General features: G+C 44.8%; 1 protein-coding gene across 1 annotated transcript in view; it reads right to left on the bottom strand.

The window, feature by feature from the left end:
* Window positions 1–11,738, bottom strand: part of PTPRO (protein tyrosine phosphatase receptor type O) — a gene marked incomplete at both ends in the record, with an annotated part of 160,891 nt that extends 149,153 nt beyond the window's left edge. The window contains one exon of the mRNA XM_082490674.1: window positions 11,541–11,738. Within this exon, the coding sequence (XP_082346800.1) occupies window positions 11,541–11,738 (198 nt within the window). The remainder of the gene's footprint in view (window positions 1–11,540) is intronic.
* Between the last annotated feature and the right edge of the window lie 1,117 nt (window positions 11,739–12,855).

The following is a 12,855-nucleotide window of genomic DNA, read 5'->3' as shown; positions in this document are numbered from 1 at the left end:
TATATTTAAAGCTCAAGCTCCAAGGAGCTGGTGAATGCAAGAAAACCAGCAGACTTCAGCAAAAAAGCTTGTGACTGTAACCCAGAGTTTTACAAAGAAAGACAGCCTAAAATTATTCCTTAAATGAATTTAAGGGGAAAAAAAAAAAAAAAACACACAGAGAAACAGTCAGGTTAATAAGACATTTCATGATTTGAGTCCAAATTCATGATTTTTCAAAAGGTTTAATTGACGGTCATTCCTTTCCTGCAGAGACCCAAGAGGTTGTCCAGAGAGGTGATGGAATCTTTATCTTCACCGATACTCAAAACGTATCTGGACGTGGCCCTGAGCCCCTGACCTACTTGGCCCTGCTTCGAGCTGAGGCTCAGACCAGATGGTCTCCAGGCATCCCTTCCAGCCTAAATTACTCTGCACCACTGAACAGTTACATATTTCCCTGTATCCTCAGAGATGTGCAGAGTCCCCACTCCGTACTATGGCATTTGCCCTTTTGTTGACAGCCAGGGGACAATTCCGACTCGCATGCTTTCTCCACAGGCCTGTTGCAGTCTCTTGTCCTCCCCTTTCCCCTCACGCCACAATTGGGCAGTGTGCCCCGTACACCCTCCCAGCTACGCGGTGGAGCGAGGAATATCAGCGTTACCGTTGGCCAAAAGCCAGCTAGAAGGATAAATGAGAAGATACCTGTGACAGCCCAAAAATTGGGCAGCAAAAACAAAGCTGTCCAGTGATATCCAACCAGACCACATCACAGTATCACAGTATGCTAGGGATTGGAAGGGACCTCAAAAGATCATCTAGTCCAATCCCCCTGTCAGAGCAGGAACACCTAGATGAGGTTGCACAGGAAGGCGTCCAGGTGAGTTTTGAATGTCTCCAGAGAAGGAGACTCCACAACCTCTCTGGGCAGCCTGTTCCAGTGCTCTGTCACCCTCACTGAGAAGTTTCTTCTCAGATTTAAGTGGAACCTCTTGTGTTCCAGCTTGAATCCATTACCCCTTGTCCTATCATTGGTTGCTTACCACATGCCGCTTATCACACAGTTGTGACTTTTTGCCTCACCATTTTTGAGGAGGCCCATTCCCTGATTTTGACTTGCAGCCTTGTCGCTGCATCTACAGGCAGTCCACCGCAGCAGCCCTTGCCTTTCCTCACTCTGGACAAGATAGCTTGCTGTGAGCCCAGTTCTGCCATGTTCTTGAACCTCAATTCAAAAAAAGTTATTGCACTGGGAATGGGAAAACTCGACTCTTTCTTTCTAAGTAGCATATGAGACCCATACACCTTACAGGACAGCAGACGCATGCAGAGGTGGCAAACGACCAGCCTAGAGAACATTTCAATGCTAAGATTGATTCTTCCAGTTAAAACTAATGCTAATTCAGGTATCCACTAGCTCTCATATGCTTTAATCGTATAACCAGCACTCACAAGGGCAACAAATCCCAACCTCCAGAAAACTCAAAGAAAAAATTCCAGATAAAAATAACGGTACCCTGATCAGTAGGTCAGTTCCCCCCACAGTACACGTTGATAACAAACAGTTGATCCTACACAACCATTGCAAGATACCATTTCAAAAAACTAACCCCCAAACAGGCCTTTATTAAAGGTTAGCTACAGAAAGAAAAAGGGATGCAGAAATAATTGTGTATGTGACTGGAACAGACAAAGCCCGCAAGATATGCTCTGGCATATTCCAAAATACTTCTCTTTTCCATTTTATCTCCTAACCTCATAACTTTCACAAACATATTTTAAGTGTGTATGAAATAATGTCACCTGCAACTATTCCAGTCATGCCAGTCCTTCTGGTGAGGCCATAGGGAAGGCATTCTGGCTCTGCTCCAAAACAAATGCTCATAGGTGATATAACAGACATTTCAGAGTTTGTTTCCTCCGCCTGGACACTTACCGATATCCTGGCTTGCTACTGTCCATCACCTGCTTTTCCTAGAAGGCATTACTACATCAGGTATCCGATAGCTAGGCTGTTGTCCCACTGTATAAAAACCCCTCTGTCCCAGCATGAAGCACGATGTCTGCCACAGACAACTGGTCTCTGACACGTTGCTTTGCAAAAAGGCTCCTGCAAAGTTCAGGTCATTGATGATAAAATATTAAAAGGAAAAACTAAATATCTTCCTTTTAAAGAACACTCAAAGTATGCAGCTATGGATACAGACCCCATTTAAAGCTGTTGAGAAGCACTGTAGTCAAAGGACCAAAACTCACTTTTTTTTTTTTTAAATTGCTGCTGCTGTTAGCTTCTTTTGACCATTCACCCCTCTTTAATTCTCAAGTTTTAAACCAACTACGTCCATGCAGAAACAGACAGAGCTTAGTTAATCTCCACTGTACATACATCTAAGAATACATCCAGTTTTCTCTCTTCATAGAAGGAATTCAGATGATTTGACCCCACCACGAGTTCCTCCAAGCAGGAGCAGCTCTGCTACTCAATATATAACTTGGACTCATTGCCAGCTCTTAATTTGGCTGTGCGTTTGCCCATTAGAGAAAAATTATTTTCCGGACACCTATCTTAAATTGCTTTTCAAATTCCAGTCCCTTTCTGCATTTCAGATAAGCATGTGATTGTATTTGGAACTGGTATTTCCATTTGTGTGATCAGATATGGAAGTCTACCGTTCTGTTGTTAAATGGAACCGCGTAAGCGAGAGCGCCCGGGAAATAATGGCTGTGTTTAGACTGCACCTGAGCAGAGAAGGATAAGAATTTACGTTCTGAAATTCAAAGGCCCGAGATCGTTATTAGGTTTTGCTACCACTTTTGACTCCGCTAGCCTATTATAGGGACAGAGCCCAGCTGTACCGTTCGGGTTCATATACGGGTGTGCACCTGGTACTGATGCAGAATTTGGTTTCCATCCATCCAGTTATCTGTGTTAATGCTGCAACGCCGGCAACGGTAGCCGTAGATTGAAGTGTACATAAATCCGAACTCTTATTTGAACAGTCCCTGAAACAGGCAGAAGAAGAGAAAGAGAAGACCAATGGTTCTGCCTGACTGGAGAAAACCACCCTAATTTTTGCCTAGTGCTAGTTACATAACTTAAGTTTCCCACAAAGAAGCTCCTCTTGTAAGAGCAGAAGTATTCAAGTGTGCTTCTGTTACAGTGGCTCCAGCAGCAGATTACAACATACCAATTCTTGCCAACACAGCTACTCCCTCAGCAAGAAGGTTGCTCAAGATTTGTCTGATGGGGAGTTTCTTTAAGCTATCAGACTTTCAGATTCCAAAAAATCAGAACCCTCCCATGGCCTCCAGTTTGCACTACCGACGCCGCGGTAACCCCGAGGTCACCGGCACGTCACGGTTAGCTCTGCGCTGCACGTCAAACTCCACAGCATCACCCGGCTGAGATCCCAGGTCTTCCTGCTACAGCTTGATTCAAAGCCCGTTTAAAGCAACATAAAGACTTCCATTGACTTCATTTGGACTTTGGACCCATTCCCAGAAGCACAGTAGACTCTCTGATAGCTCCCAGCAACCTAAGAATTAGAGGCAACCCGTCAGTTCTGGTTCCAGCTAACAGAGGTCGATGTTGCACATAAACAACAGGTGAGATGACAAAATTATTATCCGTATTCACACCGTGCCTCCGTTCCAGTTAAATGCTGGTGATGTCATACGGTATCGCCATTCTGTAGCTTTCATGCTTTCCCACAACGCTGCCAAGGAAACCTGACGTGGTTTCAGAGCCTATGGAGTCTCGAGTTAGTTTTCAAAAAAGATTTAGAAGTAAAAAAGCATTCTTGGTTTAACACATTATGTTTTAACCCACTGAGAAGTAGTTTTATACCAGAGATCATTCTGAAATACACTTAAGCATTCACTATGTATTCATTTATCTTTCAGAAAATGTCGTAATTTTCCTTGTTGTATTTAATAACTGCTTGTTAATTATGTAAAATCCCATCCCATCTGCTTATTCTTTCACAGCAAAATTAGAGGGCTTGATTCTACAGTCTTTACTCACAGAAGGAGAGGCATTGATTTAATGGACTTCCCTGAAAAGGGATTACAGTATAGGATCCTCTGATATTGATTTTGTGACATCATAATCTTTTCCTCTGAAGCAGACACTGATGACTCAAGATAATATCAGTGCAAGATTAAGCAGAGGCAGCGAAATCAGAGAAAGAAAATTATTAAAAACCAAACCTCCTAATTTACAGTAAGGAGACTGCAATAAAATATTATCTGTGTTCACTGTTTTGAATAATTTTTTTCTTTAAAAAAAATAAATATCCGAGTGATGTCTCTCTCTCTTTCATCTCTTGCCCTGCGTGCAGTTACTTTCATGAAACTATTGTGAGCTAGAGCATTTTTTTGTAGGTTAATGGGTTCTCTTTGAAGGGATTAAAGTCACATTGATTATTAATTATTTTTTGATGTTTTAAACTGATGTAAATGTCCAGAAGCTCTGATGAGCAACATCCTGTAGAAATCAATACCAAATAAAAACAAAAGCAGCAAACATCAACAACAAAAAAGAAAACCACCCTCTGCTCATCTCCTGGGGGGGGATAATTGTGACTTATTTCTGTTTAGAAGGTATACCATCCCTTGGAGAATACCAGCAACTGGCATATATGTTAATCATTTCTCAGTTATCTAGAGCATCCTTATTTTGATGTGTCTATCTTTCAGACTTCAGGCAGAGTCTGTGGATATTTTGCATATAGAACAAAGCAAGGCACAGCAGTGCTAAGCAAATAATAAATTAATTTCATTGCTGTTGGAAAAGGTTCATTTTTTTCTTAAATCTGCCTTGCAGTACTTTGGGAAAACACTAATTAGCATTCTTTCGGTGGAATTTTTTCCCCGAATTCTCTCTACTGTTCTTCACCATATTTTAATTGTGTTGGGGTTGCTTGGTTGTTTTTTTTTGTTTTGTTTTTTTTTTTTTGTTGTTGTTGTTTTTTCCTCACTTGAGTTTAAAATTTCTATGCTGTTTGTAAGTGGAATGAGAACTGGACCCTTCCTTCTCATTTGATAGGTCAACGAGGGGTAAAGGCTTTCCATGTTAAATTGGCTTCCCTATGAACAATGAGCAAGTGATCCTGATAAGGTGTGGTACGGACAACAGACACGTGCCAAAGAGCAGATTACACAAAAGTAACAAGGCAATTGGGACAGTCTGTGGTCTGCTCTGGGGACTCCTCTCAGCCTTGAAGAATGGCCCCTTCTTGGTTGGGTCTAGTCAAGAAAATGACTGCAAGCTCTTAAAATTGAAGGAGTCAACGATCTGATTGACAGCTTAGTGACTGGGACCCACATCTCTTATCGCAAAGACTTGGCCTTTGCATTATATAGTCAGAAGTCAACATAACTAAATTGAGGACCTACAGGTTTATAGCACACAAAGGACCTGCAGTTGTTCAAACCCTCCTGACACGATTAGAAGACATGTGTCTCAACCTCCTAAAGAGCACTGAGGCCCAGTCATTTCCAAATCACAGCTATTAGATTGACACGCAACAGTATCTGGTTTTGCCAAAGTACTTAAAAAGGAATTTAGGATTTTTATCCTCCAAGAGGTTCATATCTACCAAACAGCTACCTTGTATTAAATCTCCGGTTGACATAGAATAGCAGAGTTGTTGACTTTTTATCTCCATTCAGCTCCTCTGAAGTGCTCAGTTCCTGTGCTTGAATGTCCTGCTTGAATTTTTCCATCCCCAACATTATGTCTTCTACCCATTCACAGTGCCTATCCTACATATTCTCTTCTCATCTCCGTGCTGCCACCTCAAGACCAGCACACTGAAAGCTGAGTGTATTAATTCCCTTAAAAAAAAAAAAAAAAAAGTATCTCCCGATAGCTCTCTTCCCTGTGTCACCAACTTTCCCATCACCAATGCTTACTGTAAAGCATTCCTTCTCCAAATACACACATAAAACAGAAGAGAAAATGCAAAGATAACCTTAGTAATTTGAGCACAGCACATACTACTTTTGCTCTGGTACAACGTGCTATCTTTATGGCGAGCCAGACATGATGCACATTGTTTTATTTCTGGAACTTCTTCATTTAAAAGCCACTGTAATTTCCTAGCATAAGGATGAAGGAGTTCCAGAAATGAAACGCATCGCGTTTGGCTTACCGTAAAGACGGCAGACTTCTTCCTTGTGAGTTGCTCCCTTCACTGGCTGCATTCATTCAAGATTACACAGTGCTATGAAAAGCAAGGTAACCTTTCTGTTACGAGCATCTCCCGTTCCCTATTCCTGTTACACATCGCGCACATGGCAGCTAGTATGTGTTGCCACATTTCTTTCATAAGGATTTTTCTCTTTTCAAATATACATTGATGGAAGCCTAACAAAGAGAAGTTATAATAGTTTTGTGTGCAGAATATATTTACTAAGTTATTCTCAATTTTCTAAGTAGACTCCTATGTACTAAACTCTGCATAGATTTTCTTCCGAAAACATTTTTAACATTTATCAAGGTTTGATCTTTTTTCTTTACATTGCAACCAACTACATTTTGCTGCAAGAATAGAATCTTTGAACTCTTGAGTAACAAAAGCGTAATCCCTAATTTACTACAGGGTAAGAGTGCTTAGGATGATAAAATTGATACATACTTCTTTAAAATGATTTGCTTTTTCCACTGGAGAACACCTAAAATTAAAATTAACTACAAGCCTTAAGTTGTCCAGAAAAAGGTCCTGTTTTCAATCCCTTTTTTTTTTTTTTTGACATTTATCATCCTGACCCATATGTTTAAGTAAAAAAAAAAAAAAAAAGCTCTCTTCTCCAGAGCTGAGACTGTCTAGTAAAATGCGTCTCAAGATGGATAGAGACAGGACTTTGTTCAGTTTAACATTTATTCTGAACTTCTGTAAGGTCATTTCATGGTCTGCCTGGATTGCTCTGTGTGGTGACATCAGAAATGCAGAGATTAGTGGGTTTCTCAAGTTCAGTCAGCACAACATCAGTGAGCCCTTTAACAATTGCCACAGGATCACCACAGGTAAGTCTTTATTGAGCATCATCCCTGTCTTAACCTGAATAAAGGATCACCCTTGAGTGCAGCTTCTGACTGAGCTGATGCAACCCAAAGATTGCCTTATTGACCTTTTGCAATTTGAGTCTGGGGCTCATAACTCCTGCAGAGATGAAAGATCTTTTCTCAGTGGTTGATTATCATTTCACCATAACAAAATCAGAAATTTGCCCAAGAGTAACAGCAGACCCTTATTCCACTGGCAGAGAGGGTTTTCCAAACACTACAAGGTCTGTAAACACGAGGTGGCATCTGAGCATCCTCTTCATTAGCTTTGCCCTCTAGAATCACCCTAGCCTAAAAATAATCCAGGAAAATAATGCAATGAGAGAGAATGTGACTTGTAGAAGTTTTAAAATAAGGATGACCATTCGTAATAAAGTTTTTTAGAGAGAAAAAAATGTATCCTTTTGCTGGAAGGATACTTTTCTCTCCCATATGACCTGGATAGTCTCAGACTAATGGTAGGCAGCATGGTTCAGACTGTTTTAACTCAGTAGCTCCTTTGAGTCTGTGCCATCTTGAGGAAATCTTACACTAGTTTTGCAAACAAAAATGAACTGGTATGACGGGGGGTTTATTCTGATACCGGCAGGACACTGTCATTGTGGGGGGGAAGACAACCACAAGCTTGTTTTGTCAATTAGAGCTTCAGTCAGCATCTCTTAGAGAAGAGATCTAAGAGATGCTGGAAGGACTCCGTATCAAAATTCTCACTAAGTGTCCATTTCTTTCCCAGCTAGAAGGAAACAGTGGTGAAGCACTGAGGCTCCCAACTGTGAAATCAGCCTCTCTTAAAAAGGTTTCTCCCACAGAAAGAGGCAGTGTCCTGACAGTACGGGTTTTGCTTCAGATTATTGACAGTAGATGCAGATATTCTTGAAAATTACACCGACAGAAACACGTGTCCTTTGTTGGGTAAGGTTGTGCCGAGTGAAGTCTTAGAGAACCTAAGTCTCTTTGAATGCCTTGGCCAATGTAAACCTAAACTTAGACTTCACTATGACACCAAACTCCATCAACGGTTGTAGTAGTGAAAAGAGTCTACCCTGCTAGACATAAAAAGTTGTCCTTGCCAGGAGAAAGAAAGAGGATGTTGCTACTTTATCTGCAGGACTTGTATACAAAGACATCAGTCTCCTGGACATAAGAGATGCACTTTTTATTTGCATTTGTAGGCAATTTTCCTAAAGAGCGTCATCCCTCTTATTTAGTCTATACATGGAACTGCTGTGACAACCAGTTTTCTCATTGTTTGGTCAGACCCTTTTGGAGGTGTAACAGATTATAAATGCTGTCCCTGCATCAGGTTAGGCATATTTAAGATGCTTTTGTCCCCTGCTGAAGCTCTACCTTGTTCCACACAAATAACACAGCAAGCAAACATAAAAAACAGCCAGATGCAAGCTGCTGCTACTCCCCCCCCCCCCCCCCATTACATCTGAAGTACCAGCAGATAATCCAGGGCAAAACTTCAACTGGTCAAAGCTCAGTGTAGACCCAGCTAAGGGAAGGTTGCTGGACTGCAGTTACAAGGGATGGGAAAGATGCGTCTACTTTTTCCTGTTCTTTATTTGGCTGAAGCACAGCTTTTTCTTTCAGCTGTGATCAGCCATGCCTTTGCCACACCAAAATGAGACAATTCCGAAGCAAGCTGCTCAGGACTATGCATTCCAGCCATTCAGAGACTGCAACGCTGGAGAACACACACCCATTTCAAAATGGCAATACGTTAAGAGATTCCTACAGCAAAATAGTTGGAGGCTTTCCTCAGAAGCAAGACACAACCCTGTTTCTCTCCCAAGTACTGTAAATCCATATTAATATCCGAGCTCACAGACAATGCCTTTCTTCTGCTAGTTTCCAAAATAGCCATCAGGTAAGAAAACCATTGAAGAAAGAGAACGGTAAAGGTTCAAGATCACATCGCTTTATATCCAAGAAAGATTATGGTAGTGCCTGGGGCCCCAGAAAGCATTCACATTGCACTATGAAATAAGAAACTAAGTATTACTTGCCCACAGGCAACAATATCAGGCACGTAACACGCGGTGAGCAATATCCCTGTTTGATCTCCTTTTGTCACCGACCATACCGGCAACCTCAGACAACGTCAGGAGCTGGAACAAGTTGGCACTATAGCTGTAAACAATGAAATACGACAACTGGAAGGGAAGAGAAAATTTGCTTTGAGCAGTTTTCTCACTGTGCAAAGTCTGCTGATGGTTTTACAAATCGCCAGATGGGCATCGAGGCCGCACGAAGCGGATACAGCTTAGCAAGTGACATTTGGGCTGCTAACGCTGAAACAGCAAGCACACAGCCATCAGTTTTGCCCGTCTTCAGATTCACCGGTTCAATGCCACCGCTTTCTCAATCAGATTAATTTCCAGGTGAAACGTCAATTTAAGAACTTAAGGCTTTACTATTGCTTCAGGTTGGCAGAACTAAACAGCACAAAACTAGGGAAACGCCTTGTTTTGAAATTAGTTGTTTCCAATTATTTGTCACTGCAAAAAATATGTAGACGTTAAAGAAAACTCAGTGAATTTCCGGCTCAGGAAAATGATCTTATTCCAGAGAACTGAAACGAGCATTGCTCTTGCTTCCCCAACTTCTTTCCTGCAACCATATTTACGTTGAGCACCCTCTGAAGTCTCAGTTCTCCTCTCATTATAAGTGTCTGATAATAACATACAACATAACTAATTACAGTCGACCTGCTATTCAACCAAAGCCATAATCCAGTCACACATGACGTTACTGACGCCCCTCTACCTTGAACTACAGCTTTACCTTCTCTTACACTACAAAATTCTGCTAATGCTCATCAGCTTTCTTTGTCATTCCAGTCCTGGGTTTGTCCGAGTTCTATCTGCCTCTGAAGGGACGGTTACTTTACAACAGAATGAAGACCTGAGGCCTCGGCTACCTTCAAATCTTTATCAAATTTCTTGAGATTTAATATTTATTTTACAAGTACAGTATTTTAAAAATTTAAACTTCATATTTCCTGTCTTGCTTTACCACTGTAATTTTTGTCACACTAGTGCTAGTAAACCTACCACCAAGACACCTTGATTTTTTAAAATAGCCAGGATTCAGAGTCATATGAACTCTGCGATTGTGGGATAAAACAGCTACCTGCATTCCTATGTTAGGGAACAAACGACAACAGAAATTAACTGCAGTCCTTCAGTTTTCTGCTGAGACGTAACATCCACAGTCTTACTTTCTTAAAAATAAAATAAATTTTAAAAAAATTAAAAATTACCAATTCCAAGGAACAAAATTTTGTCTGTATATTAACATTTTATCTTGCATAAATGTATGTTTCAGCACTTATGAAAATGAGACAGCTGACAGTTGACTACTATATGTGAACAGATGCTGTGAAAGCTTCCCTTTAAATAGTTCTGTCAATGCAACGTCAATTTTAGAAGTGACACCACTGCTGTTCTAGGACATGATCCTGTTAACTCTTATTCACACGGGGAGTCCTGCTGATTTCCATAGAACATTTACATTTATAAGACTCTTAAAGGTCAGGTCCTTAGTCGCGGAGCTCTTCTTAACAGCGACTGACAAATATACAACGAAGTTTTTAGTAGTGCCGAACACTCGACTTTAGGGCAATGACATTTATAGTCAGTGGTACTCACCTAGGCGGTACATACATTTTTGTTTGGAAGTTACAAGAAGCATATTAAATATGGCTGAGAAACCATTAAAGGGGCGAAAGCGTAAAGATTAAAAAAAAAAGTCATGTGAAACCGAGCTTGCGGTGTTAAGCAGAACTTTGAAAAATTAATCTGCCAAGAAGACCAGATGAGCCTGAACACACCACGGTACTGATCAGAAAGCAGTGTTCACTTCTGCCACAATAAAACCCACGCGATACACCGTCCCTTTGTCAGCTCCGTTTCCATAACGTGGGGGGGGGGGGGGGGGGATGATGCGTGGAAGAGAAGAGACGCACAAGGGGGGGAACGCGGCACGGCGGGGGGCGCGTTTCCCCGGAACCCGGGCGGCGGCCGGGGCGGTGCTGAAGGACAGCACTGCACCCCCAAAACGCCACATCACCCCCTCGTCTCGGCACCCCCCGCTGGGAAGCGGGTAACTTTGGAGGAGGCGGGAGGAAGCGGCGCCGCCGCAGCTCCCCCGGGGCAGCCGGAACTTTCGGTGGGGATGCTGGAGAGGGGGCGCACCCCCAATCACACCCCACCCCACCCCCAAAATCCACATCTAGATGGTGGGCGGCTGCCCGCGGGAAGCACAAAGCAGGGAGACAGCCGGGGCTGAGCCCCTTCCTCCGCCGCCCCGCGGGAAAAGGCGGAGCGGGCGCAGCCACCTGCCCGCGCCCGGGCGCCGCGGTCCCGGCCGAGCCGCCGGGAAGGCACACAAAGGCGGCGCGGAGGAGGGGGCGGGGGGGGGGGGCTCGGTGCCCACGGGAGGTGGGGACCCGCACCCTTCCTTCCCCTTCCCCGGCACTTACCTTCAGCAACACAAAGAGCCAGAGGAGGCAGGAACGGGCCCCCGGGGCCCCCCGCCGGCGGCGGCCGGGCATCGGGGGGGGCGGCGGCGGCCGCGGCCCGTGGGGGCGACGGGGCAGGGGGGGCTGCTGGTCCTCTGCCCCTCGCCTCCCTCCGCTCGGCTCCAAGCCGTGCCCGGCAATGGCGAATTGCGGCAGCATCAGGCGGCCGGCGGCGGCGCCGACCTCCCCGCCGAGCGGCGCATCCTGCCGCCCCCCGCCCTTTTATTTGGGGTTTGCGGCGGGGAAGGAGGAGGAGGAGGAGAAGGAAGGGGAGGAGGCGGCGGGGGGGGGTGTCTCCCCTGGTAGGAGTTTGGGCGATCGCGCCGCTCGCCGGCTCCGGGAGCGCTGTCTCCTCGGCGGGAGCGGCCCCAGCCCCGGCGGAAGGCGAGTGATGGGAAGGAGCCGGCAGCCACCGCCCCCCCCCCCCCCCCCCCCCCCCCCGCCTCGCTCTAACCCCCACCTTTTCGTAACAGCATCTCCTCTCTGCGGGCAGGAAAAGAGACGCGGCATGCAAAAGCGCATCCCTTCCCCCCCCCACCCAACACGCACAACATTCCCTCCCCGATGTCATTTTTCCTGCCTCCCTCCCCTGTCGCGATCAAGGGACAGAAGTGCCGGGAACAACCTGGGGGGGGGGGGGGGGGGCGGCTGGCGGAGCAGAGAAAGGGAAGGGGGCCAGACCCTGCCCCGGGCGAGCCCAGCCCCGCACGGGACTCTGCGGGAGCTACGGCTGCCGGGGCTGTAGCCGGTACCCGGGTACCGGCAGCAGACACAGTGTTTAGAAGCAACGCAGACTTCCGTACGGCTGTTCTCAGGAGGCTGGAAAGGTTGGTGGAAAAAAAAAAAAAAAAAAAACAAAAAAACCACACACACCCCCAAAAAAAAAAACCCACAATAACAACAAACTACAACCGTGTGGACAACTCTTCAAGAAGGTATAGGTCTAAGCCCACAAGGGATGGAGAAGAACTCATCCTGTCCCGGAAAGGTAATCAGGCGCAGTGATTAGAGGAGCACATGGAGAAAACTGAAGTCACGTCCCCTATTGTGTCTTCCCCCCCAACACCCCACACCCCCACCCTGCAATCCTGCAAGTTGGTCAGGGCCATCTCCAAACTTAAGGATAGACAAGCTAGTCATCTTTTCAAGAGTCTTGCTTAAGAGGACGTCCCCAGGTAGAAGGGGGGGGGGGGGGGGGGAGATAAGGACACAAAACGAAACCCAAACCCCCTGTACATCTCCCCCATTCAACCACTACTATGAAAATAGTCTTCCA

Source organism: Vanellus vanellus, assembly GCF_965231255.1.
Source record: "Vanellus vanellus genome assembly, chromosome: 1".
Classification (NCBI taxonomy): Eukaryota; Metazoa; Chordata; class Aves; order Charadriiformes; family Charadriidae; genus Vanellus; species Vanellus vanellus.
Note: the sequence above shows the minus strand (reverse complement) of the source record. Positions and strands in the feature narration are given on the sequence as shown.